Source organism: Primulina eburnea, chromosome 6 (genome assembly GCF_022965805.1).
Source record: "Primulina eburnea isolate SZY01 chromosome 6, ASM2296580v1, whole genome shotgun sequence".
NCBI classification, from domain to species: Eukaryota; Viridiplantae; Streptophyta; class Magnoliopsida; order Lamiales; family Gesneriaceae; genus Primulina; species Primulina eburnea.
Genome location: NC_133106.1, coordinates 37,387,407 through 37,411,289, shown reverse-complemented (window position 1 = coordinate 37,411,289; position 23,883 = coordinate 37,387,407). Strand labels below are relative to the sequence as shown.

The window sequence follows — 23,883 nt, the reverse complement described above, 5'->3', positions numbered from 1 at the left end:
TTATATAAAATTTTAAGTTAATTTTATTTTTAAAATTTAAGTTAATTTTTATTTTATATATATACATTTAAAATATTTACTTTTTCGAAATTTTTAAACAGAAAAAAGCTTAGACACCTAAATATGGCTATTTTTTTAGTAAACTAGGCACATTTTCTAGGAACGTTTTTTCACGCATAATCTCGTATTAAACTTGTTTAAGTTTGTAAAACTTGAAGTTTGATCTCGCTATTTCATCATGCTTCACGTTTTTTACAATTTTGTTGTTATAATATAATGCTAGTAACTTCGGGCATGCAATTCATGCATATATATTACAATTTAATATAAAATAAAAATTTAAGTTTGCTAAATGTCTGTACAAAATGTATTTATATTAGAATAATTTGTTATGTTTGAGTTTTAAATTTTTTGTTTTAATTTTTGAAAAATAAGGATATTAGAGGGGTACTTTGAAGGAAAAAATATTTTTCAAAAATAGTTATTACATAGATATCACACACAATATTAAATAACTATTCATTTAAATTATATAAAATTTAATAAAAATAAATTAATTAATAGCGATCAGGTAAAAAACAAATTTAATTGCCACTAAATTATACCTCATGCATAAATCCATGACGGTATGAATACAAATTGGAAAGCTACATTTAGTCAAAAAATTAGGTCACCGTGACAAGAGAATGAAATAATGTCAATTTTCTCGTTTCTACCTAAAACAACATTTTCTATGCACAACAAACCAATCATAAATTTTTTATTCAAAAATGAGGCGTGCGATTTGTCACGGCAAGCAACGGCCTCGGCACAAGAAATGAGCTGCTGGAGCAGCTTCATACCATCACCATTGCCCTGATCTCCTTCCACGGCTTTCCGATCCTCAGTATTGTTAATGGCTGCTGCCGCTTCCTCCACTGCCTCAGCCACAACGAATCGTTGAGTATACATCTTTATATGATCTCGAAAGTGAGGCCTCGGCACGCTGCTCAGGCTCCTCACGCTATTAGTGCGAGCAATACTCCCATTGCTGCAAATGCTTCTGTCAGTGAAACCGCCTAAACTCGCTGTCCTTTTCAGCCTTTTGAAATCATTGCTCTCACCATACAAACTAGGAAACCAAGCTGCAGCATAGGCATTGTCTAAAACGGGCAATGCAGCAGCATAATTTCTTCGATCATCACATGAATCTTGATCAGGCAAGAAAATGTAATCCATTTAACTAACGAAAACCCGCCTATTATATATTTCTCTAGTTCTTGATCTCTAGCGAGGCTCTTGAAAGAGCCACTTAACCAAAGAAAGCAACTTATATAGAAAATGGGACGTAATTTTCTTGTTTGGAGAGACTTACAATGTTTTTTTGTCGCGAAGCATGAATCCAAAGTGTTAAGCCTTAACACTGTTTTAATTATTGTCTCCTGCCAGGAAGAAAATTCACAAAATAATTAGCATTGATCAATTACATTTAAATTCGGCTTTTCTATATTTAATTTGCTCCATTGTTTTAATATAACTCACAAGTATGTCTTCGGAATCTTGTTCGTTGGTCATCGTCTTCCAATGTAGGAGGTTACCCCATATAGTTTGAAACCTCACATATGACATATTTAAATATTGTTTTTTCCGAATATTCTTATGACCGGAACAAATAATTATTTCACCAAGCAATCGACCCTTGTGTCAAAAATATGGTTAGAAATCTTCCACGAATAGTCGCAGATTCCTTATCATAAAAATATTGGTTAGAAATAGCTTACTTAATATATAAAATATGTAGACGTGTAAATACTTTGTTACCAACTTGGGTATTGTCCAAATTTGGTCACATGTACGTAATTTAGGATCTCTTCTTCTTTTTTTTCAAGAAAGTATATATATATCACTTCGAAAAATTTTCCAAAATTTGCGAGAAATGGCCATCATTTGGCAAAATTTTTAAAAGTGGAATAAGAGGATTTGTTTGGATGAATGAATTGATTTGTTGTGCAAAAAAGTAACCTACACCACTTCAGTTTTTTTAATTTTCGGAGAGGCAACCGTTCAGTATAAATTGTAATTAATATATTGTATAGGAAATAAATGCTTTTATTTAGCTTATTTTACTGCCGTTCCAGCTTGTTATTTCATTGTCCTTGAACTAATTAAGTTCAAAAAATTTACAAATGTTTAGGACAATAAAAAGATTATCCTAAGACAGTAAATTTAATATTTATATGGAATTGCATATAATGAGATTGCGCGTCTGGATTTTTCAAATTCCATTGTTCACACATGGCATCATATTCGGTATGGCATTTTTTTTCAGCATACAGTCGCCCATCATAAACATGACTCTTGATGAGTTTTTGATCGTGTTACAAAATGAATCCCAATCTTTTTCCCCAATTACTAGCACACTTAGTCAATAATTTTATGCGGGGCGAGATTTGATTTGGATGACGGGATTTGATCCAATTCCGGATCTACTCACGATCTCTAAAACTAGCCATTTTCTTGAAAAACAATTGAAAAAAAGGGGGCCGAGTCCTAGTTTATCAGAGATGAATAAACAAACAAAATAAATAATGACCATTGTCATGTCCCGGCTATACAGGATGGTAGAACACCAGAGAAATTGCCACTCTACAAGAAGTTTTGCTTTGCAACGATAAATTCATCGTTTCACTTGTACTCATCCATTGCGGATATTTGTTACATCCCAAAAATGCTTCTGAAAAGGCCACGTCTCTTGATTCCTTTGAGATCTTCAACTGTAACGTCATATCCACGATGAATTTTAATTTTCTTTAGCAGACATTTCAGGAAGACTACTTAAGATATATTGTATGATAACCTTTAGCTCAGTAGACAAGAAAACTAAACACAACCACCGGGTAAAATGAAACCTCGAATACATATATCACGTGTAGCACATGCACTACATGTATACAAATACAGAGGGTTATGGAAATATCACCTTTTAGCCTCCCAGCACGGTAAAGAGCTTCTTCAGCAATGGGTCTCCACTGCTCGGCGCATGAATAGTTTATTCCGAGCCCAACACTAAGTCCTCTCAGTAAATGCACTGTACGAAGAACAGAGAATAGTTCTTCTGGGAAACTCTAAACATCACCATAACACAGAGAGGAAATTAGTCCTGACCTAAGTAATGAATGAAACACATATTTTTCACAGCATTAAAGAATATCAAATGACATGCTATTTGATAAAGTTAGAGGAGATATTTGACCAAAAACCAGCATACAGAATCAAAAAATTTATCCCAGTTCCAGGACTAGCGCATAGATATTGCAAATTTCAATACAGTTTTGGTTTCACTTTAGACAACAGCATTCCCTTGACCTAAAAATATGTCTTTATCAACTGGATGATTATAATGGGCCAATCCAAAACATAAGTTTGAAGAAAAACATAAAAGCCAGAAGATTTTATGCATAATAAGTTCAACAGATTACTAAATGTTGAAAATTCGCCTCACATAATGCAGGAAATTAAAAATAAGATCTCTTTCATCTTGAAAAGATCTGGAAAAAGGTATTTTTTGGTTGGCAGTGGTTGTAAAATTTAGTCCTGGATCCCCTAAAGATTGAAATCATACCTGAACAGCGATTTTTTTTATTGAAGATTCTTCTGAGAAAGGTTGCAACACCATCACACCGGGTGCTAGCTTTGTGTCGAACATTGATTGAGCCAACTTAAGCAATTCCTTTTGCTCATCCGGACATTTGCTCAAGATGTTAATGCCAAGTTCCCTAATGTCAGAATAGCAAATTAATGCTAAAAGATTCTGACTTTAACTATAAGGGAACGGTCTTTCTCACTGTAACACAGGTATAATTTTTACTGCCAGTACCAAGGCTATGTTGTTAAGGCGCACTAGAGCTCTTCAGGACGGAATAATTCTCTCTATCTCCTAAAAATCTGTCTTGAAATTAATATTTAATCGACCAACAATCTAAATTACAGTTCTATCCTCAAAAAGATTCTACTGTGATTCCCATAAATGTGACTCATGTAAGGAAGAAACACTAAAAGGAAAGGTTATGTGATGCTCGTCTGGTATTTTTTGTTGAAATAGCACACCAAACATGTTCATTGTTCTAACTATTTGAGATAAATACAACTGTACATTCAGACAGTATCATCAAGTAATTGTCTTTTGCAGCAGATAAAATACATGAGCAAAAAAAGTATTGATGTATTACCATGTCTACTTTTTTAAAGGTTTGATTATACATAGACATAACCCACATCTCACATCCAAACAAACTCCAAAAACACAGATAACACAGTTACGACTGTAACTTGACAGAGAGGACTGGGAACTTTAGGATGGGCCAGATTTCTTAGTAGGTGGTTTTTGGCATTATAAAACCTAGGGAGAGCGTCTATTACATGTTTGTTTTGTGTTTTTTAAGCATCTTTCTAGCTGTCGAATATGCATGATCTTCATGGCACAACTTAAGCTCATAAATTTGTCGCACTTCACTTTTGAAATGTTATAGCAACTTAGGAATCAGTGTGAAATCATTATAGGTGCATCTAAAAACATAAAGTAGCACCTGTAGCTTTCTGATGCCCCTGTAGGATTGTCATCTGCTATTGCTAGCACCAATCTAGCATATCCTAGCCTCAGTGCATCAGGAAGATCCTTCACTTGTCCGTAATCAAGCAAAGCAACCTGATTTGCAAGACATAGGCCATTAAATCATTAAAGTGCTAAAACGAGGAAACTAAGACAAGAAATTATGCAAGATATCATAATAGACAGTATTGTAACGGCACTTGCCTCAGAACCTCTACAAATCAATATATTTCCTGGGTGAGGATCTGCATGAAAGAAACCACTCCTCAATATCATCTGTCCATAAGAAAGTGTCAAACTTTTAAGGATATTCCTGCATTTTAAGATGTGAAGATAACACATATTATAACCAATTTCTACATCAGAAAGACAAGGTGACGAAAAAAATAGAGAAAGAATCAAGAGATAAAAAAACATTACTATGTTTTGATTCAAATGATAAGATACAGTACAAAACCAAAACAAGTGAGCAACAAAACAAGGTTGTGCATATCAACATTTTTCAAAATTTTCTGGAATTTGGTAACAAATCATATGCAATTATCATCGAAAACTAGGAGAGAATATATATCCAGAAGTTAGTTTTTAACGATTTCACAGTAAGACAAAAAATGAGGCTGTATCCTTATTTCACAGCCAAGAATTTAGGTCAAAAAATCAGTGGTGTCAGCTGTTTCTTTCTTTTTACTTCATTGTACTTGATTTTCGGATTTAAGGTTACATCCGCTCCTTGTACCCCTTTTATATATAGATTCATCTTCGCTATTAATTAACGAACAGTCACACAAAATTTCTGCTCTACACCTGGGCATCTTTGCCTAGTGCAGGGTACACCAATGGACACATGAATTTATATGTGGCCCGCCCCTTTAATTGGATCCAAAGTTTCATGCCCCATCGGTTCTTTTGTATCCAGTGGAGAATAACATCCCCACCAGTAGTAAACATTTCTGAGGTTATTTTTTGTTTTAAAAACATATCCCTTCCTGTATTACAAGTCCACATCAGCGTACTAATGTCTTTATGTGTCCAACACCTGGTCTCTTTATGCTTGTTTCTCTAATACTAATCTCTCCAAGAGATGGGTCAACCATTATATATTTATTATATTAGGTTTTGATACCTTGATATTTTTTTTCATTTGCTAAAATACCTTTAATTTAATAAGAATAAAATACATTAACTTTTGATATCCGAAAATAAAAATTCATAATTAATTGAAACACACACTATATGTCAGTGGTACTTAGTATATATAGAGCAAGGGAAAAAGAGGCAGGGAATTGTCTTAATCCAACCGCTCAGCTGCGATTTTTCTTTCAGAAAAAAGCATAAATGAACATACTCTCTGGGATGATGTAGGGGCTTACTGCTTTGCTGCCGTTGCCATTTTACCAGAAGGATTTAAGCCTCTTTTTGCTATCTCATCACCCAGCTTCATGATTGGGATTCCATCAATGTATTCCATCACTAGAACACGCCTATGAAGAGGAGGAGACAAGTTAATACTGTATATAAATCAGTATCAGATATTCTTTTAATTATTAGCAAATTGTTGAGTCATGATCATTGCCTGAGAAGAAATTTGAATTGTTTTACGTTTTAAATTTAGGGTGACAAAAGAAAAAAATAATGTGATGCCCAAAATCCAAATTAAGAACTATAAATTATAAATATGGGTTTAAATATTAGAGATGTAAACAATTTTGTGTTTAAGATTCAGTTGAATCAGAGGTCTTGAATATTTTCGGTTTAGTTTATGACTGCAAATTTAACAGAACGCAATGATCTGAAGTATACCTCGTGACCAAGCCTCGAATAACACGTGGGACTTGAACGGGGGATTTTTTGTTATTTTCATAAAGGAAACGCCGAATTCTATCCATAGCATCAGCTTCCCTCAAAAAATCGAACTCATATCCAATCTTAAAAATAATTGCAAAAATGAAAACCAGCATTAGTCGACAACATAAAAAATAACATAACAGATATTACTATTTTTATCAGAAAGAAAAGGATGTCCAAGTTGGGAATCGCTGCACATGATATCAGAACTACACTTTTAAATCTAAGATCCAGATAACTCAAGATATAGAAAATGGATTCAGAAAGCGAAGCTACAAAATAAAAAAGCTGTGAAATAGGTTGCCGAATAAATTGTAGCAACAAACCAGTGCAGTTTATTTTCACCAATGGCTCTGTACAGATCTGAAGATGGGAAGAAATGAAATCTCTGAAGTCGCGAAAGAACAAACAAAGAAGATTATACATATACTGTAACTCATTCCCTGTTCTTGTCCAGTTTTCAGAATATGATTATCTCAAATAAATATGATCAAAACACAGAAACATAAAAAAACTAAATCAAAAAAGAGTCAAAACTAAAAAGGTTATTCAGCAAAAGGTACGTAAGCAGAAGAGTAAAACAATCACCTGTTTCTCAATCTCTTTGGTTACCGAATACAAATCAAACTTTATATCTGTCTTTTGCATGTACAGTGCAAAAGCTTGCAGGTTGCGAATATCGGTCATCATCAAACCTTGAACGCCTGGATGTTGCACCTATGTGATAAGATGATTAAAACTTTACATACACATCAAAACTGTAACACAACAGAAACTTTCTTTACCTTCACAACAACATCACTCTTTTCACCTTTACGCCGTGCTCGGTGAACCTAGAGATAAATGAACAAGTGGAGCACAATATTAGTGTTAAGCACAATACCCATCCACAAAGGGGAGGGGGGAACAGAAGTGAACAGTAAGAACCTCAGGGAATGCTTGGATGTCTCGAAATTAAACATTTCCACCACATCCTAAAATAAGTATTGTAGTATATTCTAATCAACAAACCGATCTTTTAAATTATTTTTAAAAATCAAGTAATTACAAGACATTCTGACATAATATCACATCGACAATGAAAGATATTTTCATCAAAAAACACAATTATACTAAATGTCCCAATTCAACAACTGAAACAATACTGATATCTAAACACATGTTCTCCGGAAATACCAGAAAGATATCCAACCGATATCAAATATTATTTTAGACGCAGTATAATTCTTCAGAATTTCTGCAAAAAGCTCATGTTGAATCTGAGACCTTTATGAGAGCTTTGGATTGGATAAACACTCAGATTAATATAATATCGTTTCCTATCAAGAATTAAAAATAAACATTCATAACAATCCTTTCCATTGCATTCATTTTCTAGCTTCAAATTTATCAAACTAAGGACAGAGCAAATAGAATCTATCTTCAACCAAGTCCTCACAGATGAGTACCTGAGCAATTGATGCGGAACCAAGGGGGTTAACATCAAAATTTTCAAACAGTTCATCAATTGTTTGGCCCAACTCCTTCTCAAGCACAGCCTTGATCACATTGTACTGTGTTGCAGGAGCTTGATCACAGAGTGTGACCAACCTTCTCACCCAAGCAGCTGGTGCCAAGTCGGGCTTCCCAATTATTTGTGCAACCTAATTCGCCCAAAAACTAAATAAATTCCTCCTCCATAAAAATAGCATCACAGAGATTAGTAAGCTTTGACCTTCACCACCAAGATGCCAAATATTTGAACAATGAGAATGCCACGAGAGTAGAAAGCGAATCCCCATTATAATTATCAAGTACAAGTACCAAAAGGGTAGGAACATGAGTTAGGAACAATAGAGATATTAAATTGAGTGCTTTTATCTCCATTTATAATTCTTATGAAAATTATGTTCGTTCCCAGGAACTCTATGAATTCGAATGACAATCAAGAAACCACCGAGGAATAAAGTTAAAAGAACAGGACATTTGGGAATTGAGGTAAGTAACCATAAGATCACTACTAAAAGTACCTTGAGAAAAAACCCGCCAAGCTCAGCGCACATGCTATATATCTTGTCAGCAGCTAACTCGTGCTGCTTCTCCCACATCGCCTCCCGTCTCTCTGCATTTTTCTCGAAATTTACTTGAACTTGAAACACCTAAACATGTAGACTGTTAGATAGAGTAGTTAGCAAAACGTTTTATACTTTTATTTACGCTTTAGTAGTTACTTATGGACTCGTACATAAAACCATTATATAGTTCGTTGATTTTTTTATTCATTCGATATAAAAATGAGTTCTTCTTGCTCGATACACTGCATATCTTTACATGGTTCCAAATTTTTCCTCGAAGCGTGATTTCATCATCTTCAGTTTCTCGTTCTAGTTGCAAATTGAAGCGATTGCTAGAGTTAGCTGTTTCTTTCAGCTATTTCTTTTTTTCTTCTTCCGGAAAATTGCGTTCTTTCAATTCAAACACCAATCTTTCATTTTATATTCAAATAAAGTACTTATGTATTACACACCTTGTAACCAGTATAGATATCAGCAACTCGAAACCAGAATTGCCACGAACGCTGCCACGGTCTGAAGCGAGCAGAAAGCTTTTCTTGAAATTCCCTCACATCTATATGAAGCATGATGCTTCAGTGTGTTTATGCTACTTTGAAAACTGCTTAAAAAAAAGTGGTATTGGTGTCTGCTTTAATTTATTTCCTGGGTTTAATTTGGATACTGAGAAAAAGCGTGAAAAAACTATGTGGTGATAATTTTTGAATCAGTGAAGTGTAAAACGGGGGAAGAAGACGAAACAAAGGCAGAAAAATTAATGGATCGAGATTCACATCTTATCATCGTTTCAAAAGTAAGGAGCAAGGAGAACAAAAAGAAACAGAATGTGATGTGAAACAAAACACATAGCCGATAGACACATTTATTCTCAAAAAGATCTCATTTTTTATCGCCTCTTCGCACTCCTTAGATAAATGCTTCACTGCTATGCCTAACTTGATCCGCTTTCTATACGACTAAATCCATGCACGAAAAAGTATTATTTTTTATGTTATATTATTATTTTATATTGTGAATATCGATAGGATTGACTCGTTTGATAAAAATTCGTTAGATCGTCTCATAAAAAACATACTCATAAAATTATATTACTTTCGAAATCGGTAGCGCAAGTGAGCTTTTAATCGAGTTTGATTTTTTTATTAACATTTTTCAGAGAGAGTATCGTGATTTATATAATATGATTTACCTTACTAAAATTATCTGTAATTTATCATATTAGTTGGAGTTTACTCGATTAATAGATTCGTTATCATAACAAATATATTATAATTGACCTCAAACACTTAATTTTTAGTAGCAAATAGGCTATAAAGTCAATTTAACTACTTATTTTCCGATTGAAGTACTTGTTGGTTTGCTAAAACTCTACTCAATCTCACAAGTCAATATATGATAAATGTTATTGGGCCTTGTTTTCATATAATATTAACATGGGCCTGACATAGGTATATACCAGAAAACCCACTAATTACCTAGGGTTCCTTCACCTAGCGCATATAAACACAACACAGATATGTTATCTTCCTCTCAGTCACGCGGCTTACAGTGCATCTGTTTTCTTTTTCTTTTTCTTCTTGGATGAAATATCTGTCGAATCGGAAAAAAAAAATAAGAAGAGGCATCGGGATGTATTACTGATGCGTTGAAAAGTAGCGTAATCAACCCTTCTCGGTGCCCGGATAAATATTGGGGAGCGCTATATGCTTGCATGTGCTGTTTATTTTTTTTCCACGGCTCGTGCACTAATGTGCTCCTATATTAGTTATTTGTTACAAATTATCGTGTTTTATAATTTTTTCTGATTTTTTTACTTGTGCGTTTTCGGTGTATTTCTGGAGATTTTTTTTTTGAAGAATAATTCTGGAGATTTTTTGAACAGGCGAGGAAATTAATATTACGCATTGTGAATCCAATCCAAATATTGAAATTTATGACATCAATCTTAGGAAAAACCTCTTGCGCAGAAGGTGGAAAATTTAAGTAGAAGATGTAGTAAAGATTAGCACTAAAACGAGCAGGCTCAGGTATGTCTCCATATAGAAGCTCGCCACACTAGCTGCGCTCTTCGGGGGTGGGCTCGGTGTTGTACCTGAAAATATGACCACGTTCATCAGTTCAATTTTCATTTCTCTCTTTTTTTTAAAAAAAAAAGGATCATTAAATATATGGTCCAAAATATATGATTCTGTTTTTAAAAATTGAGGTCATGCTTAAAATCGAAATTCAAATATATCTCCTCGTAAATTTATTGTCATGAAATTTTGGAAGATAACGTTTTTGTGACACAATTTTAAGGATTATTGTCTGTTAATATTTTAATAAAAATATTATATATTTTTTTTTGAGTAAAGTCAGATACGTGTGGCATAAAATAAATTTGTCCAACAATTTAAAGGTGAATATTCGCAAGGCCAGCTTTCCTAAAGCTAATTTATTTTGTCCAAGTTAGAGATATACAAAAGTAGTGGAAGCGAAAATCTTACCATTGGAAGGATTTGATCCAGGCGATGGAGTAACTGTAATTGAAACACAAAGATAAATTCAATTTAAAAGATTACAATATACTGCATGCATGTATATATATATATATATATCTTTTACTATTTATTAAGTTTAAGCATAGGCAAAAACTTGTGTGAGACGGTCTCACGGGTCGTATCTGTGAGACGGATCTCTTATTTGGGCCACCCATGCAAAAGTATTATTTTTTATGCTAAAAGTATTACTTTTTATTGTGAATATGGGTAGGGTTGACCCGTCTCACAGATTATGATTCGTGAGACGGTCTCACATGAGACCTACTCTTAAGCATATTAGAATAACTGTTTTTGGTGTCTTTGGTCTGTTTTTTGGTTTCTCTATTTTGCCCTTATTTGATATCAAAATTACATTTTTGTTTTTTTTTTTAATTTCAAAAAACATTTTTGTTTTTATTTTTTTATTACAATTATTCAAATAGCACTTTAGTACCTCAATAATTTGTCAAATTTCATTTTAGTCCATAAATAATTATAAAAAAAAATTGTACACACACGCACCGCGTGTGCAAAGTAGCTAGTATATATATATAATGCCATGATCGAAAGCTTAACGTATAAGTTGTGAGTTAAGTTGTGACCGTAGTTTGCAGAAAGAACATACCTCTAACGTATAAGTTGAAATAAAAGAATAGAAATACCGATACTGCTGCATGAAGACAAATCAGCATTGGATCCACAATTCTTGGCAAGATTCACAGCATCAGCTTTAGTGATATTAAGACTCTGCATTATCGCTGGATCGTTTAAAACCGTGCAAAGGCATGCCTTGTCATCCGCCACCAGCTGTTTCAACGGCACACAACACGACGCCGGGGGCGATTCCACCTTCAGATAAGGCTGACACGGCATCAGTTTCTGCACACACGGCAGATTATCTCCTGGTCCTTGGCAAAAACCCACAAAAACCCATGAACATAACACCAGAAAGAGCAACATAAATGACTTGGATATTGCCATCATATGTATAGTGATCAATTTTGGTTCTTTCTTTTCCTGTTTATGTTTTGCTTTTCTTAGTATTATTGGTATGAGTTAATGTAAGTATGCATGTGTACATATAGGTGTGAAATGGGCTGGGATTTCTCGGAAGAAGAGATCTGGATTCCATGTGACCAGGAACGGCTTTTTGAATAAGGTTGTTTACATCTTAATCTTGACTACGAAGTTTACGTATTTGTGGTACATATGAGAGAATATTTTAAAGAAGGAATGTCACTTGTCATCTAATTTTAATCCATTTTAAGGAAAATAACACAATATTTGAGATCAAGCTCCAAGCATTTTATATCATGTGTCACGACAAAAGACTAGAGTTTATTATGTATGAATTGGAAATGCACGTCACCAGTACTCGAACAAATTATTTTCCGTACGTCCCCCTGTAATCCCCTAAAACATTAGATTGAGGGGTTTGGCTTCAAAAATTCTCATACCTTTCTCGTATTTTTATTTATGTGTTTCAACCCACAAAAACTATATGTAGCCTCCGTTGATCAAAAAGTTGGAATTGCAAGTATCGCAATTAAACATCATATATAACTTTCAATTATATAGACTGTACATTAATTCTGATTAAGTCATGGTATCTTTACAAAGGAAAAAAAATGATGAAACAATAGTCTCTTGACTAACGTTCATATAAAGTTGTGTTGCAACCAATGGAAAAGATAAATAATTTTTCTGTGTGTATTCATTCATATTGTACATCTGATTTTTTTCACTTGAAAGTTCTGACCATATCATGTTCGTCGAAATCATGAGATTCGTTATGCTGCAGCCTCTTGATTAAGCCGTGGTATCTGATGGACTATTTTCATTTAAACGGTAACCACTTTGATATGAGTATTTCTGTCTTAAGAACAAATAATTAATTATTTCCTCTTGTTGTTCCAGACTTGATCAGTTCCATTATCACAACGAGAATGACCATTTAATTCGCATCAAACAATTTATTTCACAAGGTAATTTATTGCGGGTAGAATTCTTGATATTGCCTAGCACTACTTGAGATGCGGAGTTGTTCGTTTGTTCGGTAGCCATCCAGAGACCTGTACACACCACCAAATATGCTGCTAAAAGCAACCTTCAGTCCACATTTCTTCGCAGCCATTCCCACAAAAACCCAATTCCCGCGGCTCTCACGACTCGGGTTCTTTAATTCGCTTACACAACAAGGCCCAGAAACTGCTCGACAAAATGCGCCTTCACCATTGCTACTCCACAAACTCCCTCCAACCTCGGCCTACGTTCACCTACCTTTCTGCCGCAAACGCTGCCACTACTGCGATTTCCCGATCATCGCCCTCGGCTCCTCCTCGACCACAAAAACCGATGATGACCCACGTATCTCAAGCTACGTGGAAAAACTCTGCAGAGAAATCAAGGCCACCAAACTGGATTCTTCCGACAACCCTTGTCTTGAAACCGTCTTTTTTGGTGGTGGCACGCCGTCGCTCGTGCCTCCACGGCTTGTCTTATCGGTTCTTGAAGCAATTTCCTCTAAATTTGGGGTTTGCAGTGGTGCTGAAATATCTATTGAAATGGATCCTGGAACATTTGATGAGGCGAAAATGAAGGAGCTTATGGATTTGGGCGTGAATAGAGTGTCATTGGGAGTGCAAGCTTTTCAAGAAGAGTTATTGAAAGCTTGTGGGAGAGCTCATGGGCTTAATGAAGTTTATGAAGCTGTTGAGATTATTAAGTCGTGTGGGGTGGAGAATTGGAGTTTGGACCTTATTTCTTCGCTTCCTCGCCAGACTCCAGAGATGTGGAAGGAGAGTCTGCGGCTCACTGTTCAAGCACAGCCTACTCATGTGTCTGTTTATGATTTGCAGGTTGAAAAAGACACCAAGTTTGGAATGCTGTAAGTTTAATCATCACAATTTTTCTTATCATTGTTGACAATACAAAATGGAGTTTTATTGATCTTAAGAGTTGCGATATCATTTCTCTTCATCAGAGGCCTTTGTTTTTTTTTTTTTTGTCATTGTTGACCTACGAATAAGTTCTTAGTCGCGGAGTTGTGTGACCATCATTTTCTTATTAAATAAATGTAAGATAATGTCATGTAAAAATTGCTAATGCAATTATCACATCCATCCCAATGTGCCAGTTGTTTCATCATATTACTCGTTCTATCCACTCCAAGATTTGCATGTTATATCGCACTACACATGGGTACAACAGAACTCAGTCATCTGTTCTGATTGAAGGTTATGAATTTGATAGGAAAAATGTTCAGTTATTTGCAAATGTATCACCTCATTATCTTACCATCAGAACATCGTGTTACAGATACACCCCTGGTGAATTTCCTCTGCCTTCTGAAGATCAGTCCGCCGGGTATTACAAAATGGCATCAAGTATGCTAAGGGGTGCAGGCTATGATCATTATGAGATCAGTAGTTATTGCAAGAGTGGTTATCAATGCAAGCACAATTGTACATACTGGAAAAACAAATCTTTCTATGGTTTTGGACTCGGGTCAGCCAGCCATGTTGGTGGCGTACGTTTTTCTAGGCCCAGAAGTCTGAAAGAATACACATGTTACGTGCAGAATTTGGAGGATGGATTGGTGAAATGCTCCGGAAATGACAACATAGATGCTAACGAAACAGCCATGGATATCATAATGCTTTCTCTCAGAACATCTGATGGCTTGAATTTGAAGTCCTTTAGAGATGCTTTCGGTGGCTCCATTGTACTTTCTATCTGTGAGGCCTATAAACGTTATGTAGAAAGTGGGCATGTAATCTGTTTTGATAATCGAGGAAGAGAGATCGCATTTCATGAATTTAGCTCTTTGCTGACAAACGATCAGTGGAGAAATGAGGAGCTAGCATTTGTCAGGCTCAGTGATCCGGAAGGTTTTTTGCTGTCAAATGAGCTTATATCACTTGCATTTGGTGTTGTAACTCCATAACTTGCTTATTTTGTTGCTTCTGGCCATTGTTGCTTCATACTTGGAGCTAGATGATCTTTAAGCAATCTTGACAACTATACAAGGAAACTCAAAAGGTTCTTTATTTTGAATACCATCAGTTAAGAATCTAATTTGGTCCACTTTAGTAGAATAAACAGCATTGTTATTAGCTCTCGTAACTGTTAAAAGTAAACATCATTTGTCAAAAACTTAAAAGTTCTGTCACGAGATTATTTAAGGTTAAGGAACTCTTGGTATTTATCACATTATGAACACAAATTTGGCAAAAAAAGAAAGAAAAAGATATATTACTTTACGCACCTGAATATTCATAACAAATGGATCCTCCTCGATTGAACCTAAAAAAAATTACACCATTCTAGATGTCTTATGACAAATACTAAGTTACACAGACATAGTGTTACAACATAAAGAATCTCAAAAGGTGAAGCTAATCCCTGATCCGTGCCATGTCCGATATCCCTTGTACAAAATCTAAACCTGAAATGCAACGAGGAAAATTTTTAATGCACTTTGATCTTGTGATATGCTGAAATACAATTTGATTATTGGTGATCACGGGGATCGTTTAATGTAAAGATAATACCAACTTTTGTTTGGAACAATTTTATAAATTATCAGATAACATCAAGGCGTTGTAAATCAACTACCAGATACAATCAAGAAGGCTTCGTCTTTTTCTGAGGTTTTGAAACGAACTTCAGCTGTTGCGTTTCTTTTCTCATTTCTCTGTGATATACACCAGACCAAGGAGAGGCTAGATCAGTCCCTTGAGAATATTTAATTGACTAAGAAAAAAAAACCAAAAATTGACGAGCAAGAACAGGACCTTTGGTAGAGATATACAAGCACATAAAATATTGGAAGAAGCATCATAATCAGTATTGACATGGCCAAGTAGAAGACTCCTGTATGCTTCTGTAATTGTAAGAAAATGAGATCGATAAAATGAGACAGAGAAGGTGTAAGAGACAGCGAAATACAAAAGAATATGAAACTGCACAATTCACTCAACCCACTTTAAAGGTTGTTTCTTTAGGGTGTTTAAGATCCTATAGAATATCCATTTTATGCATGAAAGCTTCTTATAGTACACCATAGGGGAATGTCATGAATAAATCACTTACCCTGCCACCCCTGGAGAAAGGTTTTCTGCCTTTTGAGCAAGTGTGGGCATCACAGAATTGGCGTAGAAAAAACTCTGGCAGATCATCACCAGAAACAGTATGTGAACAAATGTACCAAATTAATCCTACTTTTCTAGGACTAGAAAGAATGGTACCATGGAGACGAGCTGCCGAGGGACCATTTCTAGAAGGAAAACAGGTGTTGGCAAGATCCTTTAAAATGAGAACAAAAATATAAACAAAGGAATAGTTATACATGTCATATAACTGATTAAGAATCCAGGAACAACCTCACATAAGTGACGGTTCCTAGCAGCAGCAGCAGGATTACACTTGGTTTTTCGAGATGATGAATTTATAACAAAATCACAATGTAAAGCTCCACATAGATCAGCCAAGCACTTGTCCTGACTCTGAACACATGTTATGTATTTAAAATCAAATCACATTATTTGGGTCACATACCAAAATAAAAAAAAAATAGCAAATTCCAAATATGAGGATATAATGAGTTACATGTATGAACAGATCGAAAAAAAAGTAATTAAGATTTTTATTATAAAGCTATGAAGAAACCATGAAACGTGTAAAAACTTATAAAGAACTGTGCATTACAGTCAAACAATTTCAGATGCTAGCTAAACAAAAACTTGTGGCCAGTCGATGCATGTTCTGTACTCGTGTGGGTATCATCACTGGCTCATTGCTATTATCTTAATATTTGCGCTCCATTATTGTTGATAAAATCAGTATTTTATGGAACTAACAAGACTGGAAAGAAATTGTTAATAAATGCTAGCAATCAATTGGTACAGCTGCAGCAATGAATAACGAACAAGTAAACAAAAGGATGATCCCACTATTAGCATTTAAATTACGGAAAGAACAGACAAGGTTACGTACAGAATTCAGAAGATTGGAGTGCCTATTGTCAAAATGTTGATCCAAAAAATTTTCTGCTCGAAAAAGTTTTTTACAATATCCACACCGCCATTCACTTATATCTATATGAATCTTATGCTCCTCTTGGTCTCCAAATATGTTATTACTAGGATGAAGTCTGCATTTATGTGAAAGTTGATACTTCTCCAATTCCACAAAAGGCATGAGATACTGCAAAATTAGTTCTTCAAATGTTAGTATAGAACATGAGGTGATTCTACTCACAGGTAACTGTCAAAATGTAAGGTACCTCATCCACAATTTTCGAGGCTGCTCGACTTCTCTCTCTAGAACAATGAACTTCAGGTTGGTCTTTTATGGTAGTTCTATGCATCAAACACAAATTGGAAGTTATCAACAAAATGAATGACACATTTTAACCACAACACTTTATGAATTATCGTGCTTAATTCAACGAAAAATGAGAGTTGAGTAGATTGAATATGGAGCATAACACAATTCAACTGCTTAATTCACTACTCCCTTAACCCAAACAACAAAAGGAAAGAAGAAGAAAAAATGAAAAAGGGGAAAGAAAGCCGTAGCGGATGAGGAAATAATTGACAAGATCAAATTTTAAAATAAAATGACAGTATATGTTACCTTGATTCAGATCGGTCGCTACCCTGCGGCACAAGAAAATTAAATATGTTAATTGATCGAGATATGAAAGTAGTATACACTTAGGAGCACACCAAATCAACAAACAGAAAACACGATGTTGAAACTGGACTGATTCTTGAAACACCGTTGAGAGGCTACAAAAAATGCTCAACCTAAAAGACTAGAAGGTAGTATGATCCTGCAATTGATAATAGATAGGCCTACAGCAACCCAAACTTTGCCAAGGATCAACCAAAGTGCGAGATTACAAACACATAATTCAGTAAAATAAAGAACTCTTACCTGGAATATGAAAAGCGTGAGATTTATCAGAATCGAGATTTTCATCACAAAATGTCAAACAAGATAAAGCAATTAATATGCTGAAAACCCACCAAGCTGGAACAAAAATCAAACAAAAAATTATCTCTTTCGAGACTTGTTACCCACCCTTTAATGAAACTATAAAATCCATGTCGATAAACTTGACCTGGGGAGGTGGGAATCTCGATCGTCGGAGAGAGAGAAGACTTTACCTGGTTAGGGCTTGATTGAGACATAGATGGAGTGAGTTGCAGCAGCATCAACAGAAGCAAAACGCTTCGGCACAGATGCGCTTCATTTTTCGCCATCTGTTCCCCCCCTTCACTGCTTCTTTCCAATCTCAGGAACCATTACTTACCCAGAGAAGCAAAATATTTGAAACCACACTAATATTATTTTGTGCGTGTGGAAGGTCGATTTTGATCAATTTCAAGCACTTGAATCCAAATTTGTTTAATAAAGTTATGTTCTTTAAGAACAATTTCATGATAACAAAAAAAAAAGGTCTATTTTTAATTAAGAACATATTTTAGTTGACTGAATAAGTAATTTTTTTTTATTATGGGAAAAAAAATTCAAGAATCATTCATATATTATAAACACTTACCATACATATGTCCATAATGGTAGAATAACTGCATAGATTTTTTGAACTTTGAGTTTTATGATTTTCTAAATTGTTTTTGAATATATATTTCTCGTATCTTATTTTTAAAGAATTCAACATATTGATTTCTTTAATTTAACAAATTAATTTTCTTCAAAAAAAAAACAAATTAATTATTTTTTAGAAAAACAAACTAATTATTTAAACCAACAAATTAATATTTTTTTTTAATCAAGACAAATAAATATAATTGGTTATGGTTATGTAAACATTATAGCTTACACTGCGAAGAGCCCAATAAGGCCTTCGGCATTGTCTCCGCCGCCCTCCCCCTCCTTCTCTCGAATCTCCTCCTCTGACAACGAAGACCAGAATACTTGTTGATTATCGGTCGGAGCGGCGTATTCGATACAACGGAATATGCCACGGACGACGACCGTGGAGAGCCCCGGCTGCCCTCCAATTCGAGCCTTAACCTTCGACGTTCTTGGCCTTGTCAAAGGTAAAAAGAATGTATTTTTATATTTAATTTTCTCTGAAGTACAACCATGATGTACCAAGTTGAAATTTTTTATCCCTGTTTTCTGAATATATTTTCCCACAGTTATTGAGGCGCGTAAAAATGAGAATGGTGGTGCTGTCCAGATGGTGGAGCGTTGGGGAGAACCGGATTCATCTAAATGCGTGCTTGCTGCTTCGATTCTAGACAGAGAGTCTGACCCGGTACCTTTATTTTGGATGTATATTTTAGTGACATAATTTGTGGTGATTGTGATGAGCTTTTATCGATGAGATATCTTACCTGCAGCCAATTGATATTTTATTTTTCACTATTGGAATGTATCGAGCTGGGTAAAATTTTCCTGGTCGGTAGGTTTGCCAAATTCTGTAGTTTTATATTTTATTACCCTGACTCTGTCCTACCCAGTCAAAGGAAATTATGTTGAATCTTCAGAAAGGCTTGCAATGCCGAAAACTTTTCGTTGGTTGTATCTTTTGGTTATGAGGGATCTCGGGATTCGGACGTTCGTCATACTCTGTCAATGCATGGACAAATATGTAGATGGTGATAACTGATAATTTAATAACTGATAAATGTGGCATCTTTAAGATCTTGTTTAAGGTCCATATCCTGTTCTTCAGTTGCTGGGTTTTTAAGTTGAATTACAATAAACTTGTTTTAAGCAAATTGTTCTGTTTATTGTGGTTTGACACACTGTTGGGTGTATTGCATGGAAATATGTAACATGGCAGCTGCTCGGTATTGCAAGAAAATGTGGTTCGGTAAGTCTTTTTCTTGCTTCATAATATCAAATGTAATAAATCTCTGTCACCTTTCGCAAACCCTGGCAGACATGTTAGTGATGATAGTTTGTTCCATAGATCGAGGTGATTAGTGCAATTGATGGGAATCTTCGTGTTCACATTCCAAGTTTATATGAAACTGCAACCAGTCTGCAGGACGATACCATCATTGGATTGCATTTGTTAAAAAAACACCAATCAGAGTCATCATCCAGGTATCATACTTTCCCACCTTTGTTCCTTTTTCTGTTTTGTCGTGAGTAAACCTATCCAGATGTACCTTTTGTTTCTCAAGGTGATTTGTTGGTTTTTTCTTCGATGGGAACTGGGTGATTGATGTGAAGAAATATAGATCACTAGCAGTTTTGGCTTCTTTCTTCGACCCGGAAGAGAATGATATAATGTTAACCGTCAGTTACCAAGTGCAAGCCTGTGAATAGTGAATGGGGATATGTTTGATCTTTTTTTCTGCTGTAGTTAATTTTTCGTGAACATTTTTTTCCTTTGTTGGTGAAGGATACTACGAGTTACTGTTTTTTCACATATCAACTTACTCGTGCAACACTATTATCTATGTAAATTTTTTTTCCTCCTTTTATGAACCATGTCTTGCCATCTTGGGATATCAAAATTCTGTTTATTTATAATTTGTAGGAAAGATCTGCCTATAATTTCTTAGGATAAAGTAATTGGGTTGCATCATAAAAATTGAAATGGCCCATAATAGAATGTAGTGCTACGATATGGTTTAGCTGACAGTCAATTGATTAACCCTTTTCTTCATGGAAATTGAGCTAAATTTTTTCAAAGGGGGACCATTGACAAATCTGGTATTATGGGACACTAACTGTAGGATTTATGAGCTCTGATCTTAGAACTTGAAATGCAGCGGCAGTGCAGTTACCTGTTTACTTGCTGGTTTCAATGTTTTAATTTTTAATTCTTTTTGTGTTTACTGTGTGTGACTCTATTGCACATGTTGACTTTCTGATATCTTGGTTTAGGTCATGTATGTTGCATGTCTGCACAAGAAAAGGCCATGTGAGCTTGGAATCAATTGATGTGACCAAATCATCAGCAGAGTTCATGCACAATCCTTCTAGAACTACATGGAATATAAGTGGTTTTGGGGAGATCTTGCTTTCAAAAATAGATGAAAGTGAAAATTATGCTCTATATGGAGGGTAAGCTTATTAGCCCATACATTTATAAACTAAATAGTCTTTTCGAATTGTTTGAGGGACTGCAACCTATTTAAATAACACTCAGGAAGGGTGTTGAAGTAAATATATGGGATCTCAGCAATAATACAAAAATCTGGGCTGCAAAATCTGTAAGTTACTACTTTACTCTATGTTTTTGCAAGTCTTTTTAGGTGTGAATGCTCGACGTAGAAATTATAACTGCTCTTGAATTGGGTTAAATGTTTTATATTGCTGAATCTATCTTGTGCAGCCCCCAAAAAACTCTCTTGGCATATTTACTCCAACTTTGTTTACATCTGCGACCTTCTTGAGTAAAGATGATCACCGGAAATTTGTGGCTGGCACCAATTCCCATCAGGTAATGTTCTACTTATATTTTTCTCTTAAATTTGCTGTGTGTTTAAGATGAAAGGGCAGCTTTACACTGAGATTTAGCTGCAAGAACTCTCGTCACTTTATTTATGGTATACTTGTGCTGACCTTGTCTGATTGTTTAGTTGAGATTCTTAAATATTGAAATGCACGATGTAATCGTAACCCTGTAGAGAAGTTGAAAATAAAAAATTTATTCAAATCTTTGTGTTTTCTGTAACTTACTGAACCAACCATATCATATGGCAGGTTCGACTGTATGATATATCTTCCCAGAGAAGACCCATCATGTCAATTGAATTCCGGGATACTCCTATTAAATCTGTTGCCGAAGATTTGGATGGACATACAATACATGTAGGAAATGGCTCAGGTGATCTTGGTTCCATTGACATGCGCACAGGTATTCTTTAGGTGCCTTTTTCTGGTGCCGATTGATTATCGGAAATTGAATCTCTTTTTGTATTCTTCTAAATGAAACGGCTCTGAACCATGTTATAATGTGTAGGCAATTCTTCTGTTGCTGTACCAAACTGTGTAACATGGTGCAATATAGTTTCTGGTCCTGAAACTTTCATTAATTTATGTTATTCACACTTACAATTCTCTAAGATGTAAATAAATCGTCTTCTCTCACAGTCTGTACAAAGAGCATTTTTCTTTTGAAACACATAATTCTTTTATTTTTATAGCGTCAAAATAATACAACACGTCTTTGTAACATCGATATATCCGCCTGCTGATATTAGCAGGAGTTTTGTATCTTAGCAGTGGCAGTGGAGTTCAGCCACTTTGTTTTACCGTGTAGTTTTTTTTTTATTTTTAAGCGTTCGAAACTTGATGACCATGATTACCCATTCAAGTGTGAGCACATTGTTGTGTCAGATGCTGTCAGGTTTTTTGGTTTAGCCAAATTACTTCTTGATTCCTTTGCTTCAATGTGGTTGGCACACCTTTCTGTTCTGAAAGTCTTTTAATCTCACATTTCACCTATTTTACTTATTATAATCATAATTTCTTCTTGTTCCTGTTGTGTTGGTTTTTTAGTTTTCAAGCCTCAACTTGTGTGTTATGCTAATTCGAGATTGCAATCTGTTGATTATATTGGGTACACGAGTTTCTATTATTTGTATATTGTTTGAAAACTGTAGGGAAACTCTTGGGATGCTTTATCGGAAAATGTTCTGGAAGTATAAGATCCATAGCCAGGCATCCAGAACTTCCTGTGCTTGCTTCATGTGGTGAGTACTTTATAATAAATTGGGGCATCATAAGATATTGTGTGCAATGTTCTGGGCTTAATATCTCCAGTTCAATTTAATCCTAACATATGAATTATAAATAACAAACTCAAAATGTACATGGCTCTGATGATCAAAACTACTTCGGCTCTGTTCCAGGTATAACATCCTACCATTTTTGCGCCGAAAATCTTTGTTTGAAAGCATAGCTTGTGAGACTGTCACTGTTCTAATTCCAGATATATTTCAATGGGGAGCACTGTTTTTGCAGTTATTCAAAAAAAAAGTTGTTTCCTGTATGGTTCCAGAAATATTTGTTTTTCTATGGTTGGAGTTATTTGCTGACTGCGTGATTCGGCTTTCTACTAGGGCTTGACAGCTATCTGCGCATCTGGGACATTCATTCACGGCAACTTCTATCTGCGGTATGCCATGAAATTAACTTTTAACAGTACTTATTAGTAACTCAAGTCCAAGTTTATTTAGAATTCTCGAGGTTTGTCCACTTCTTAAAACTTTTCACCAAGAACCGCAATTGCATCCATCTTATTTGAAGTTCCTGAAGTGTTACGTTTGAAGCAGCCAAAAATCATATGTATTTATGGGTGAATGACGGTTCAATTTTTATTTCTTTTTATCCTTTCACTTGCCTAGGCGTAGGTGGACAAAATTTCACAACTGTGGGGGCTATGACCAACCATTCTTGTCCCTTGTCTGCTGATAAATATTTTTCCTACTTGTATTTTTGCAGGTTTTCTTGAAGCAGCCGCTTACTAACGTCTTTTTCGATTCGCATTATCGCAGTGAAGGTATGTTTATTTGTTTACTTCTTGCGCTTATTTTTGTGCTTTTACAAACCAGAGTTCTATTCTATCCAGAAATCGCTGTTTGTGCACCTGAGCCACAAGGTACACCGGGTCTCGACATAATCGAAGAGGAACTCCTGCGTGTCAAACGAAAAATGGGTTCTAGAGAACACAAGGGATCTAAGAAAATGTCGATCAAAAAAAGTAGCAAGAGGTCAAAAGTTGAATGAACATTAATTAACATCAAAACAAGCTTATTTTGCGGAAGTGGATTAAGTTGTGGTATGTAAGTCGAAACTGGTTACTAGTGTCGAGATTTGTATTTATATTGAGATTTTTCCCCCTGATTACGTTTCATTTTCATTCCCTGATCGAATTGCA

General features: G+C 35.1%; 5 protein-coding genes across 7 annotated transcripts; 2 read left to right on the top strand and 3 right to left on the bottom strand.

Annotated features, from left to right (window-relative positions):
* Positions 1-2,477: 2,477 nt before the first annotated feature.
* On the bottom strand, positions 2,478-9,352 carry LOC140835011 (uncharacterized). Of its 2 annotated transcripts, none has more exons than XM_073200287.1 (12): positions 8,940-9,352; positions 8,443-8,584; positions 7,882-8,076; positions 7,219-7,266; positions 7,022-7,150; positions 6,389-6,513; positions 5,959-6,069; positions 4,793-4,901; positions 4,566-4,684; positions 3,602-3,755; positions 2,960-3,104; positions 2,478-2,753 (listed from the first exon to the last, which is right to left on the bottom strand). In XM_073200287.1, the coding sequence occupies exons 2-12, from the start codon at positions 8,518-8,520 to the stop codon at positions 2,695-2,697; spliced, it is 1,272 nt and encodes a 423-aa protein (XP_073056388.1). In that variant the 5' UTR covers positions 8,521-8,584; positions 8,940-9,352; the 3' UTR covers positions 2,478-2,694. The 2 variants fall into 2 exon arrangements, with proteins under 2 accessions (XP_073056388.1, XP_073056387.1); XM_073200286.1 differs by having other exon boundaries at positions 8,443-8,571.
* Positions 9,353-10,371: 1,019 nt separating this feature from the next.
* On the bottom strand, positions 10,372-12,064 carry LOC140833598 (non-specific lipid transfer protein GPI-anchored 9-like). Its single transcript, XM_073197931.1, has 3 exons — positions 11,666-12,064; positions 10,971-11,003; positions 10,372-10,576 (listed from the first exon to the last, which is right to left on the bottom strand). Exons 1-3 carry the CDS (start codon positions 11,985-11,987, stop codon positions 10,464-10,466), a joined length of 468 nt encoding a protein of 155 aa, XP_073054032.1. The 5' UTR covers positions 11,988-12,064; the 3' UTR covers positions 10,372-10,463.
* An 889-nt stretch (positions 12,065-12,953) lies between these two features.
* On the top strand, positions 12,954-15,052 carry LOC140835010 (uncharacterized). Its single transcript, XM_073200284.1, has 2 exons — positions 12,954-13,890; positions 14,322-15,052. Exons 1-2 carry the CDS (start codon positions 13,094-13,096, stop codon positions 14,947-14,949), a joined length of 1,425 nt encoding a protein of 474 aa, XP_073056385.1. The 5' UTR covers positions 12,954-13,093; the 3' UTR covers positions 14,950-15,052.
* A 176-nt stretch (positions 15,053-15,228) lies between these two features.
* On the bottom strand, positions 15,229-18,396 carry LOC140835009 (uncharacterized). Of its 2 annotated transcripts, XM_073200282.1 has the most exons (10): positions 18,179-18,389; positions 17,643-17,665; positions 17,290-17,365; positions 17,001-17,210; positions 16,388-16,510; positions 16,253-16,310; positions 16,098-16,171; positions 15,800-15,888; positions 15,621-15,699; positions 15,229-15,450 (listed from the first exon to the last, which is right to left on the bottom strand). In XM_073200282.1, the coding sequence occupies exons 1-9, from the start codon at positions 18,272-18,274 to the stop codon at positions 15,630-15,632; spliced, it is 819 nt and encodes a 272-aa protein (XP_073056383.1). In that variant the 5' UTR covers positions 18,275-18,389; the 3' UTR covers positions 15,229-15,450; positions 15,621-15,629. The 2 variants fall into 2 exon arrangements, with proteins under 2 accessions (XP_073056383.1, XP_073056384.1); XM_073200283.1 differs by lacking the exon at positions 16,388-16,510 and having other exon boundaries at positions 18,179-18,396.
* A 443-nt stretch (positions 18,397-18,839) lies between these two features.
* LOC140835007 (ribosome biogenesis protein NSA1-like) lies at positions 18,840-23,868 on the top strand. The gene is made up of 12 exons (XM_073200276.1): positions 18,840-19,075; positions 19,178-19,296; positions 19,828-19,857; positions 19,957-20,093; positions 20,883-21,062; positions 21,148-21,211; positions 21,334-21,441; positions 21,705-21,858; positions 22,607-22,696; positions 23,066-23,121; positions 23,448-23,505; positions 23,575-23,868. Exons 1-12 carry the CDS (start codon positions 18,994-18,996, stop codon positions 23,730-23,732), a joined length of 1,236 nt encoding a protein of 411 aa, XP_073056377.1. The 5' UTR covers positions 18,840-18,993; the 3' UTR covers positions 23,733-23,868.
* The last annotated feature ends 15 nt before the right edge of the window (positions 23,869-23,883 follow it).